At 37.6% G+C, this 12,596-nt stretch overlaps 2 protein-coding genes across 2 annotated transcripts; one reads left to right on the forward strand and one right to left on the reverse strand.

Annotated features, from left to right (window-relative positions):
- Window positions 1-819: 819 nt before the first annotated feature.
- Window positions 820-5,881, reverse strand: LOC126785364 (CBS domain-containing protein CBSX2, chloroplastic-like). The gene is made up of 7 exons (XM_050511030.1): window positions 5,374-5,881; window positions 5,233-5,297; window positions 5,012-5,072; window positions 3,854-3,906; window positions 1,668-1,783; window positions 1,310-1,367; window positions 820-1,207 (listed from the first exon to the last, which is right to left on the reverse strand). Exons 1-7 carry the CDS (start codon window positions 5,666-5,668, stop codon window positions 1,133-1,135), a joined length of 723 nt encoding a protein of 240 aa, XP_050366987.1. The 5' UTR covers window positions 5,669-5,881; the 3' UTR covers window positions 820-1,132.
- Window positions 5,882-7,926: 2,045 nt separating this feature from the next.
- LOC126785348 (polyadenylate-binding protein 8-like) lies at window positions 7,927-12,582 on the forward strand. Its single transcript, XM_050511012.1, has 9 exons — window positions 7,927-8,516; window positions 9,658-9,776; window positions 9,860-10,516; window positions 10,616-10,693; window positions 10,883-10,972; window positions 11,081-11,218; window positions 11,452-11,625; window positions 11,704-11,907; window positions 12,131-12,582. The coding sequence occupies exons 1-9, from the start codon at window positions 8,276-8,278 to the stop codon at window positions 12,374-12,376; spliced, it is 1,947 nt and encodes a 648-aa protein (XP_050366969.1). The 5' UTR covers window positions 7,927-8,275; the 3' UTR covers window positions 12,377-12,582.
- Window positions 12,583-12,596: the final 14 nt, after the last annotated feature.

Below are 12,596 nucleotides of genomic sequence, written 5' to 3' on the forward strand. Positions count from 1 at the left end.
ATAATAAAATATTTTAACTTTTATTTGAAAAAACATTGATTGAGATAGGAGTTCAACATCAACATAAGTTATTGGTTATATCAATTACTCATAAATTAATAATAAAATTAGACATCGAGAATGAGCCGGAATATGAGTCAGCCCTATAATATATCATATGGTTAGAGCTTTGAGTCGGCTCAGGGCTTGAAAAGTGTTGCTCATATCCTACCCATTTCAAAACGGGCCGAGTAAAGTCATTCTATTAATTTGGACCAAGCCAACCTGCGACCCAATTTTTTAGGCTAAGTTTGAGTATGCCCGTCGATCTTGGGCTTAATTTACAAGTCTATTGAAAACTGGCTTGCAAGAAGTTGAGAGCACAAGTTGTATTTCTGTTTTCTTGCGAACCACTTGTCGATTTTAGTATGATATGACCTATATAATTTAGATCTGACCTGGTTGAGAACTAGTGTGAGATCCCAAGTATCAATCTTGGGTTTAACAATTATTGGTCTTCTAACTCATCCAAACCCTGAGAAGCATCCTAGGAGAAATGATAAGAAACCAAAAACAATATACCAGGAATTGCCCAGGTGTCTGTCAAGGGTGTTCAAGTGCTTAAGTGAACTGACTGACATCACCAGAAAATTGTGGTTACCTCATATCCAATCCAGCTAGCTTTGAAATCTCTTTCTTCACTTATAAATTTGAATGTACCCCGTCATACAGTTCAGTATGACTTATTACTTATCAGTATAAACAATCTGATCATAATATGAAGCAGTCACATGAAAGCAATATGGAAGTTCCTTACAAACCAATACAATCAACACATGGTTCTAGGTCATAATAACCTATGAATATAAGAAATCACTTATAAATTATAATACAAAATTTAGGTCTGATCCTAGAGGACCTATACAATGTTGATCAATTACAAGCCTAAAATATACATATATATTTCATGAAAAATACAACGACGGCCCTGTTATAGTGCAATCTATTATGCCATAATTGGCTCTCTTAATAAATCGATGCAACAACAGGCTGTGCCCGCTTGCTGCAGAAATAATGGTGACATGTTTGAGTTCATAAATCTTTAGTTAGCTCATTATGCATGTCTATTGAGTTCCAATGATGTTCCCCTGCACTAAGCTAATTTTTCACTAGCACGTTTAATCTGTAGGGCAGCTTTAACAACATTTCCCCTTGTAATGATCCCAACCTTTTAACAGTGAAAGGAAACCCATTAGAGAGGACTTGCCACAGTTTGGCGTCCAATAAATAAGAAAAACTTGTTATTGTTTAAAAAGAACAGGATTCTTACCAGCTTGCCATCACTATCTACAACTGGCAGTCGGCGATATTTTGTTTCAAGCAACAACCTAACAGGATATGAAGTGTTAAGGCATACTGTTTGACCCAAAGATACGTTACTAAATTAAACAACATATTCAAGTGAAAAATGTCTCCTGCCATCACATTTTAGCATGAAAAGCAGAATGATAACTTCCACAAGTCTATGGTGTGAGAAATTTGTCAAAGTCTAGTTAAGTCATAGCAGTAGCCATTAGAAAACTCTAACGGTCTCTCATCATTGTTTGTTTAATAGTCACATGAAATAAAAAATCAATAAGTCTTCATAAACAAACTAGATGTTTAAGGACATCGATCAAATCAATTACCTAGCAGCATCTTCTAGGTTGGTGGTTTCACGAACAACGAGTGGAGCAGATGTCATCAAGTCACCAACAACTTTTCCATTGGTTTTGCTAAGCAGTTTCTGTATTTTATTGAAAGTCTGCCATAACATCCAGATTTAGAGAGTATACCACAAAGCAACTATAACATATCTTAGTAATATAACATATAAGAAGATATATTGTCTCCAAATTAAAATTCTAAGGCACATAAACTGTCTCAATTTTTATTTAAGCAGACATTCAAGGTTACACTACTCATTAAGGTACTCAACTACAACTGAGAGAAATAACAAGAACAAACACCACACGATCTCTATGGTCTCTTCACTCATCACTTGTTTTCACATGTAAAGTCCAACAAGAGGTCAGGTGTGGTCATACCACCATAATTTCCTCAAAAAGCTTTCAAATGATAAAAAACCGTGTTATCCTAGATACTGAATACCTGACAACAGAACAGAAAATTGATCTAAATCATGGAATAATATGACTACTTAAATGGAATGCTTAGCAAAGTTATACATTTGTTTTCTTCCTATTCCTCAAACATAAACATTCTCACTGATACGATGGGAAAAAAAGCTCAATACAACAGTAAAATTCTATTTATACTATGCAATAACAAAAAGGTCACCAGTGTAATCTCTTTTAATTAAACATTTTAAAATCTCGAGAAAAATTATAATTTAGGAAACATGATGAAACCTTGTGGACAAATTAAGGAGAGGAGCCATCAGTATTAAAAAATCTGGCAAGAACCTTACAATTCACTATTGTTGAGCATATATATTCCAAACCATTAGGCTTTGCCAAATTCCAGTATGTCCCCAACTTCTTATTTGGTAGATATTAGCTAAACTGAGAAGCGAAATCCACACCACATTTCCAGCTTTATTGTGTGTGTGTGTGTGCCTACAGCTTGCTCTTTCTTTGTTTAAAGATATTAACTTCACTGCATTCATTCTCTCTCCTCCTATCCTTTCAACTCTTTTTCTCTCTTGCTTTTCTTTTCTCTTTCATTGGGCTCTAATGATCTACATTTGAACAACAGCTCTGTTCTTCTATTTCTTTTTTTACTCTTTCTTCTTCTTTCTCTCTTCCCTCAAGCATTCACTTTCTAGTACCATCCACCACTTTTTTTTTCCAAAGGCCTATCTGGCACGTCGTGGTGAACAAAGGAAGGGCAGAATGGTGAGGGCAAGAGCTTGACAAACCTTCAATTTGAGGAGCTAGAAGGAGGGTTCATGGATCTGGCTTTATTTATTTATATATATGACAGAGTTAACTTCAATCCTTCCTGGGTTAGGAAAAAGAAAATTGGGGACCAAGGATGATGGTGAAAAGCACGAGAAGCCTTTAAATGATTCTGCATTCCAAATTTGAATTAAAAAACCAAACGTCCTCAATCTAGGATTAGGCAGGAAATCTAAAAGCATTGAACTTTAAACTGATCAACTTGCCTATGAGAAAGAAATCATTTGAAAAGAGTACTATAAAGGAAATGGAGCAGGAGAAAGAGATATAGGCAGGCAGGGATAGTTTTGGTGAAGAGATAACAGCGAGATGAAGAACTATTAATCTATTCGGAAGGGGATGCATAGTTCACTCCCCAAAAAATTAAATGAAATAACCAACGGCTTATGAGTTCAAGACCAAAGAAACAGATGACCTTTACCAGTATGTTAAACCTTATATACTCTTTTTCTCCTGAATCCACACCCATTTGTATATGTCAATGACATCCCAAACCATGAGCTCTATATTACCAACAGACCACAGGTCACCAGCAGAAGGACAGGGGATTATTGGTTGTCAGAAGTTGCAGATCCTGATAAGAGTATGATTTGGGATTCTATATCACTTTTGCCAGCATGTTAAGTAAGCATTGTCAATATGTAAGACTACACCAATAGCTGTAAGAGCAATATTCTCTGACAAATTCAGAACTCGAAAATATAGAGACAAACTCCTGCTAGGCAAGGACTTTGGGTACATCACCGGATGTGGTGTGTGCATGAACAGAGTCTCCATATCATGATCAAAGAGTAACAAATTAACATTCTCCTACTTAACTGAGAAATACAACATCGATGATCTAATTGCAAACTACACATTAAAACACAATAGACAGCTTGTAAATTAAAATTAAGACTTGTCATCAAACATACCTTCCAAGAACTGTCCACATCAGGAAAGATTTCTGGGTCATGTTGACTACCACCTGATGGGAATATAACATCATGATAAGTTTCATTCATTTCAATGAATAACAAAGAAAGATTAAGAAAATATTGTTGAAAAGAAACTAAATATGGCAGACGATGTCCATGCGATTCCATTGGGAGCCTAGTGAACCTATTGTCAGAAAACTATGTTACCTTTGTCAGCTAAATATGCAAGGGTATAATGTATGAGATCATAGGCAGCAACGAGTTCATCTCTTTTGGTAGCCTGAGGCTGGATGCTTTATTTGGTGCTATTTTTTTTTATCCCTTGTTTCAACTATGAAACAACAGTATAATATTGAACTAAATCATTGCAAGAGCTCCTTTTGACTTTATTCTATTCAAGTGGATATTAGTAATTGCATAACTTTACCAAGCTATAATCAAATATTTATATTTCTTTTGGTTGGATTGTTAGAAATTTGAACCTTTTTCATGCATCAGAAATGCACAGAGAGGCTCATTTTAGGAGTTCAGAGCAGCTCCAAAAGTGCCAAAGGCTCAAGGCGCCATTACCACAGACCACATGTATACTGGCACTCCAGCATAGACCCAATTCCACAGGCGAAAATCAAATAGTTCTTCTCTCTAAAGAAAACTAAATTTGTTAACTTAGTATGTGATACTGTGCAACCCAACCTTGAGCAATTACTCAAGCTAGCAGGGTGATAAATTGAACTTCTTCTGTTATTCTGTCATCCTTTCCCAACAAAAGCAAAAAAAAAAAAAAAATATATATATATATAGGTATGCTTATTTGATATCAATTACATTGCTCCCTTCATTTCTCGTTTCCTTTGTAAATGTCTACAACTTTATCCCCTCAGTTCAGATTCCACACATCGTTACTAAGAGAAATAAATCATTGTTCAGGATTAAATTAAGCATTTGACCTCAGTTCAGATATCTAAATTCTTCTAGTCTCCCTTGAAATTCACTAACCAACTTCAAATCTCCTACTGTTCCCAAACTAGTAGAAAGACTAATGCTAACAAGAAAAGGTAGACAAAAGCATAACTTCTAAACCAAGGCATCATAATAACACAACCGAAAAGGTCGACGAAGGCATAAAATGTTCATAGACCTCGCAACACACCATACCTTGTATTCCTCCAGATATGGAGTCCAATGCTAACAAGTCGTAATCCGAAACAACACCAACCTGCAATGCAAACAGTCATAATCTAACACTGCAACAGTCATTGATACAAGCAAGCACGAACTCATAAATACAAACAGTCATTCCTTCTGAAATTTCAAAACGTAAAACTGATTTCAATCTCATAATCTCATACAGATAAACAAAATTAAGCACAATTTACCAGCTTCCAGTCATCATCCACCACAGGAAAGCCGGTAATTCGCTTCTCCACCAGAAAATCCAACGCTGTAAAGAAGAAAAAATCAAACTGAATCAGTCAGGAATGAATTCAAGACTGCACCGGAGTGAGAGGCTCCCTTACCTTGGTCGACGGTGGTGGAGGGGTTGACGACGTGTAGGTGCTCTTTGGTGGTCATGAAGTCGCCGACGGTGTAGTTTCCATTTCTCGGCACGGAGTTGGCGACGCCGGCGCCGGCGGAGAAGGCGAGAGTAGACGCCGCGCGGCGGGGGTGGATGGCGAGGCCGCGGGCCTCATAACGACGTCGTAGTGAGGGACAAAGAGGAAGTGGAGGAAGGGAAGGAGTGGGGGTGTGGTTGGCTAAAGAGATTGGGATTTGGATTTGGATTTGAAATGGGAGTGAGTTTGAGCCCATCATACCAGATATTCTGATTCTGATGGAACTAAAAAAAACACTAAGAATGAGAATCTGAGATGATGATGTTGATGATGAAGCAGAGGGGTTTAGTAGTTTTTTAATTTCTAGTTTGGAATTTAAAAAATTTTGATTTCTTTTTTGGAAGGGGAAAGGTCTGTGGTGTGGTCAGAGAGATAGAATGAGATTCTCTAAGCAGGTTGCAGTTGGCTGTTTTGCTTTCAGAGTCTGCGCTAGTTTCCGTGTCAAACGGAGATTGAGGAACGGCGTTTGGTCGGTCATTGGGTGGATTTATTGAGAGGTCGACGCGCGTCTGTTTTGACTGTTAGTCATTTGTTCGTGTACGGCAAGGTATATCTGCTTTTTGATTAGTATTAATAAACATAAATCTGGAATATACATTAATTTATGAGAGAAAGAAAATTCTAAGTTAATTAAGAATTATTTAGGTCTCATGTTCATCAGGTGCCGGGAATCAGGATTAAAAAGTGGGTAGGGCTAGTTTTAGTCTAAAAAATATTTTTTTTATAATAAAACTAAAATTTTAAAGAATATGTAAATAATATGTTGTAACTAAAGAAAGATAATAAGAAAAAAGGGGAGATAATATAAATTAATTAATATGGAGTTTAGAGATAGAAAATAGTAGACAAAATTGTAAAGTATAAGGATAGATACATTTTTTTAAAGAGAAAAAGAACTCCGAAGGAAGAGGAAGAAAAAATGAATGAAAAAAGCAATATATAGTTTACAGATATAAAATAGTAGACAAAGTTGTAAAATATAAGAAATTAAGGATAGAAAAAAAAATTGGAAGGGAAAAGAATTGTGAAAGAAGAGGAAGAAGAAAAAAAAGAATGAAAAAAATAATAAAACTCTATAATAGACAAAAAGAAAAAAATCTAGAAAGGAAGAGAAAGAAAAAACACTTAGTAAGACTGAATTTAAAATTACAGTTAACAAACTTGATTAACTCAAACATTTGCACATATAACATATTTACATGTGTTTTAGCTCAACTAGCCTTACATGTGATTCTGCTAAGCTCATAGTCATAGTTCATAGTTGGTTTAGTGTGTATGGATGGAGCTCTTGATGTAGGTGTAGAAATTGTGGTACTAAATGTTGCAGATTTACTTGTGGGTTGGCCACTTGGCTCTTAATTATGAACAAGTCTTTTCTCTTGCACAACTTGCGGAGAGAGCTGGCACCTAGCAGAACAGCTTGGATAACTGGTCGACAAACGAGGTTTTTATTCCAGTAACAAGTATAATGTGAGTTGTAATTTTGATGATTTATTTCAGGTTAATGTCACAAGGCTAATAGAACATAAATATGTTATTCAAAAAATGCTTCCAAATGTAGCCATCAAATATCTAAATTTTATAGACCGACTAAAATTATAACTATACCCAACAAGTTATTAGGTACATTTAATAACACTCTAATCAAAATTTACTGTGAAGAATAACGAGCAAAAAAACTCTATTTAGCTTATTAATATAATTTAATTATGTTACATATCGAGCTCTTTTTACGTTACTAGAATAAATATCATATTATATTTGTTAGTTTCAACTTTTTTTCACTATTTGAATTTTCAACAGGCTGATTTAATAAAAAAATAATAAATTAATCAACTGTTAATGTAACACAATTTAAATCTCACACAAAAATTAGCTGTTTAATTTTGATAATTTAAACTTTTAGTTACTGGAAATTTCGGCATGCTTGCGGTTACAATTTTTATAAATAGAAAGCTTTTAGTTTAGTTCCAACTGACGTTAAAATAGACTGCCATTGAAATTACATGAGTCTAATGTTACGTAGATTTGAAACTACACCGAAATAAGAAAAAAAAAATTTGGGAAAGGGGAAGAAAATTCTTATTAACATTGTAAATCCTGAATTAAAACTCCCAGAATTAACCTGGAAGAACCGCGGTCCCATTGCCGCTTGGCACGTCCCTAAACCCGCACGGACCCCCACACCAACTCGGCAACTCCGTTCCAAATCAGAAATGAAACCTTTACCTTATCTAGAAAAATCTACCATTACCCGCAGTTGAACCTCACACCTCCTACCCCTCCCATCCTCACCCTCCACTCCCCCTCCTCTCGACCCCACCACCCCCAATCAACGGCCCAGATCCGCAACCCTCACACCACCCTAGGGTTTCCCTACATCAATTCCTCACAGCCCTCTTTTCTCTTCTTTAGTGCAGTTCCCCTGCCCTCCCCAACCAAAAAAAAAACTTTATCAGTTTCTCTCTCCTTCTCTCTCCATCTTCAGATTGCTCCTCACGCGTCGCCACTCCCCGGCGCCATCCCCCACCGTCGGATCTCCCCCGGCTATTTATCCCTCCGCCCCCTTCCCTCTCTTCCCTCCTTTTCCCAAAACACCAAAAAAATTAAAAAAAAAAAAAACTCCCGATCTTTTCTCAGAAGCAGTTAGAGAGCATCAGTAGTGTGTTTGCCTTTTGAAACTCTTCCTTCCGATTTTTTAGCGAAGAATAACAGCGAGGAGAGGGAACAAGGTTCTTTCTTTTTTAGATTTTGTTCCAAGGAAAAAAAAAGAAATTTGATTTATTTTTAGGGTTGAGGAGGAGGGATGGCGCAAGCTCAGGCTCAGGCTCAGAATGCGGCTTCGGCGGCGGCTAATGGCGGCGCGGGGAATCAGTTCGTGACGACGTCGCTTTTCGTGGGGGATCTGGACCAGAACATAACGGATTCGCAGCTGTACGACTTGTTCAACCAGCTGGGTCAGGTCGTGTCGGTTAGGGTTTGCAGGGACTTGTCCTCCAGGAGGTCGCTTGGTTATGGCTATGTCAATTACAACAACGCCCAGGACGGTATGTCGTTTTTTCCTTTGTTTGGTTTTTTATTCTTTATCTTTTGGGTGTGGAGGTATTTGGATTTAGTGTTGAGCTGATTAGTATAGGAGTGGACTGGGCTTAGTGTTGTGATTGACATTGATAGAGGCCAGGGTGTGGACCGATTGATAAGGGTGTCCAACTGTCGATTGCGAATCAGTGCTGTGTTTTGAGAGGTTTAGATTCTTAAGCATTTTGGAAACTGATGAGTAAGGGAAGCACATTGTTGTGTTGTGTATTTTATCAGTGTTCGGTTGTGTTTTGTTTTTTTGGCAATTTGCCAATTTGCTACCCCTAGCTTTTATTTATGGCAATTTGCTCTACATAGGTCGTCAATTTGCTAACCTAAGTATCAATTTTGCCAATTTTCTAAACCTTAAACCAAATTTATAGGCTTTTCAAGATAAACCAATTTGTTTACTAGGATTTTCAAAATTAGTCATTTGTTACGGAGAATTGACAAATTAATATGACGAAATGGTAGCAAAGTAGCTAATTTTATTGACATAGGGTAGCAAATTGGCAAAATTAATGTTTTGGGTGGCAAATTGCCAGATTATGAAAACCTAGGTTAGCAAATTGGCAGAAATAAAAGCTAGGGTAGCAAATTGACTCTAAGGTGGATCCTAAGGTAGCAAAATGTCTTTGAAGATAGATCTGTTAGACTAATAGCACATTTTTAGTTTTCAGTATTTTTGATATGTGATGGTGTGAGGAATTAATTGGTATGTTTTGCATGCTGGTTATGTTAGGGTCGGGGGTATCAGTTCTTAATAGTTCGAGTAGTTATGTTTTCTTGACATTTTAGACTCTGAACTTGGGTTTGGGTTTTCAATGATCTTGAATTTTTTGTTAAAAAATCTTGTGGAGTTTTTATTTACTATGGGATAATGCCCCCGAAATGTTAACATGCAAAATATATTCTATTTGCCCTATTATTCAGGCTGTGCCTTGGTTTCTTTGTATTCGAAGCAGTGTCCACCACTCTGTTATATATATTTTGTAGCCTTCTTTTCTCCTATTAAACAAATAAAAATAAGAAGACAGAGGGAGTGAGAATATAGAGAGAGTACTTTTCTTTCCCCAGTCCAACTCACCTTTTGATTGAAATGGCTCACAGCTGCTAGGGCATTGGATGTGTTGAACTTCACTCCTGTAAATGGAAGGCCCATTAGGATCATGTACTCTCACCGTGATCCTAGTATTCGTAAAAGTGGGGCTGGAAATATATTTATTAAGGTATTCTTTGAGATGTTGTATATTTGTATTGGTCACTTTCATCAGATCCCTTGCTAACACTTCCACTTGTATCAATGTGGCAGAATTTGGACAAAGCTCTCGATCATAAAGCCTTGCATGATACATTTTATTCTTTCGGAAACATCCTTTCTTGCAAGGTGGCGATGGACTCCTCTGGCCAGTCAAAGGGCTATGGCTTTGTGCAATTTGATAATGACGAAGCTGCACAAAAAGCTATTGCAAAGTTGAATGGCATGCTTATAAATGATAAACAAGTTTTTGTCGGACCATTCCTTCGCAAGCAGGAAAGGGATGGTGTTGCTGACAAGTCAAGATTCCAGAATGTTTATGTCAAGAATATATCAGAATCGACTACTGAAGATGATTTTACCAAAATTTTTGGTGAATTTGGACCACTTACCAGTGTAGCGATCATGAGAGATCAAGATGGAAAATCAAAGTGCTTTGGGTTTGTCAACTTTGATAATCCAGATGATGCTGCCAGAGTTGTTGAGGCTCTGAATGGAAAGAAATTTGATGATAAGGAGTGGTACGTTGGGAAGGCCCAGAAGAAATCTGAAAGGGAAAATGAATTGAAACTTCGTTTTGAACAGAGTATGAAAGAGGCAGCAGACAAATATCAAGGAGCAAACTTATACGTTAAAAACTTAGATGATAGCATAGTTGATGACAAACTTAGGGAGCTCTTCACCCCATTCGGCACAATTACCTCGTGTAAGGTATGTTGGAGTTTGATATTGCTAATTATTTGTCACAATTATTCTAAATTATTTGAAGAAGTATGTCCTCAAATACTATTCTTCTTGACACATGAGCAGGTCATGCGAGATCCCAGTGGAGTGAGTAGGGGTTCTGGTTTTGTTGCATTCTCAACTCCTGAAGAGGCAAATAGAGCTGTATGTTAATTTTGTATATGAGTTATTATAGTTTGTATTCCCACTTAATTGATCCTTTAAGAAATGTCTTACTCATGGCTTTAAAAACTTTTCCTCGCCGCATAAGCCAAACTTTTGGTAGGATTATGGATGCTGAAATGGTTTGCTTATTGCTAAATAAATATTTAAGTTATTAATTATGTTTGCTAGCTTGCGGAGATGAACGGAAAAATGATTGTAAGCAAACCTCTCTATGTTGCACTTGCGCAAAGAAAAGAAGATAGAAGAGCAAGACTCCAGGTAAGTTGGGTTCTTCTAGTGTCCTATTGTGTATCATCATTGAGTTGTTTAGGGCCAGTGTTTGTGTGATTCAGTGTTATTGATGTCTTATGCACAACACCTGCACAGGCTCAGTTTTCTCAAATGCGGCCAGTTGCGATGGCACCCTCAGTTGCTCCTCGTATGCCAATGTACCCTCCTGGTGGTCCCGGTATTGGACAGCAAATATTCTATGGTCAAGCCCCACCTGCTATCATTCCCTCCCAGGTATCTTTATATCTTACATTTTTTTAAAAAGTTCAGACTCGTTTTCATTTACAGTCATATTGATTTATAAACTGTATCAGGTTTTATTTCCTTTTTTTCAGTAACGTAACAACTCTTTATTTAGCTTATACTTTTGCCTTTTAATAAAGCATGTACGGCTTCCAGTTCATCTGTTTTTCATTCTGGTGTGTTGCTCATTCTGGCTTTATTTTTTATTTTTTATGTTCCCGCAGCCTGGTTTTGGATATCAACAGCAGCTGGTCCCTGGTATGAGACCTGGTGGCGCTCCCATGCCAAACTTTTTTGTGCCAATGGTTCAGCAGGGGCAGCAAGGTCAGCGTCCTGGTGGCAGACGTCCAGGCCCTACACAGCAAAACCAGCAGCCAGTACCATTAATGCAACAGCCGGTAAAAGTGAACTATCTTCCTATTATGTGCTGTTGCATGCACTTAGATATGTTTGATTAATTGGCTTTATAAATACAGATGCTTCCAAGAGGGCGTGTCTACCGTTACCCGTCTGCCCGGCCTATGCCTGATGGTCCTATGCCTGGTGTTGCTGGAGGCATGTTTTCTGTTCCATATGACATGTCTGGCATGCCGTTGCGTGATCCAGCACTGTCTCAGCCTGTTCCAATTGGGACTTTGGCTAGTGCCCTTGCAAATGCTACACCAGAGCAGCAAAGGACGGTGAGTCTTCTGTTGGTCTATATACGTGTCATTGTATTAAATAAATTATAGTAGGCTGATGCTAGATATATCGGAACTTGGTGTTGTGTCCTTACCATTCTGGCATTGGTTTGTGCTTTGCTTATGACAAAAAAAAACGGCTTATTATGATTGCTGCTATTGTTGATAACAGAAAGGGACTGTTTTTGTTTTTAATCTCGTTGGCTACTGTGGAAATTTGTAGATGCTGGGGGAGAATCTTTACCCACTGGTGGAGCAGCTGGAACCTGACAACGCAGCTAAGGTTACTGGCATGCTTCTTGAGATGGATCAAACCGAGGTTCTGCATTTGCTCGAGTCACCTGAAGCTTTGAAGGCAAAGGTAGCTGAAGCTATGGAGGTTCTGAGGAATGTTGCTCAGCAGCAGCAAGCTGGCGGTGCAGCTGATCAACTAGCCTCAATGTCGCTCAATGATAATCTTGTTTCTTGAGAGTTTTATTGCTGGCGTATGTTGTCTTTGAAAACAGATAGGATTCTATTTTAGGTGTGGATGGGTTTTGATAGTCTGAACAGCAAGCTTCTTGAGTTAGGTAGACACTGGTTTGGTTTTGGTCTGTTCTGTGAGCTTTTGAAGTTTATTCTGGGATTGTGACGTTTATGCATAAATATTTCTATGCACATCTGTTGGCTTCCATATATCTTTTTGTTTA

The sequence above is a fragment of the Argentina anserina genome, chromosome 2, assembly GCF_933775445.1.
Source record: "Argentina anserina chromosome 2, drPotAnse1.1, whole genome shotgun sequence".
Taxonomy (NCBI): Eukaryota; Viridiplantae; Streptophyta; class Magnoliopsida; order Rosales; family Rosaceae; genus Argentina; species Argentina anserina.

Bases quoted from the DNA above. Each gene is read 5' to 3' on its own strand.
- LOC126785364 (XM_050511030.1), bottom strand. From the start codon at position 5,668: ATGATGGGCTCAAACTCACTCCCATTTCAAATCCAAATCCAAATCCCA. The intron at 3,907-5,011 runs GTATGGTGTGTT...TATTCCCATCAG, and splicing joins CATATCTGGAGGAATACAAG to GTGGTAGTCAACATGACCCA. The intron at 1,208-1,309 runs GTAAGAATCCTG...CACTGTTAAAAG, and splicing joins TAGATAGTGATGGCAAGCTG to GTTGGGATCATTACAAGGGG.
- LOC126785348 (XM_050511012.1), top strand. From the start codon at position 8,276: ATGGCGCAAGCTCAGGCTCAGGCTCAGAATGCGGCTTCGGCGGCGGCT. The intron at 10,973-11,080 runs GTAAGTTGGGTT...ACACCTGCACAG, and splicing joins ATAGAAGAGCAAGACTCCAG to GCTCAGTTTTCTCAAATGCG. The intron at 11,626-11,703 runs GTAAAAGTGAAC...TTATAAATACAG, and splicing joins TACCATTAATGCAACAGCCG to ATGCTTCCAAGAGGGCGTGT.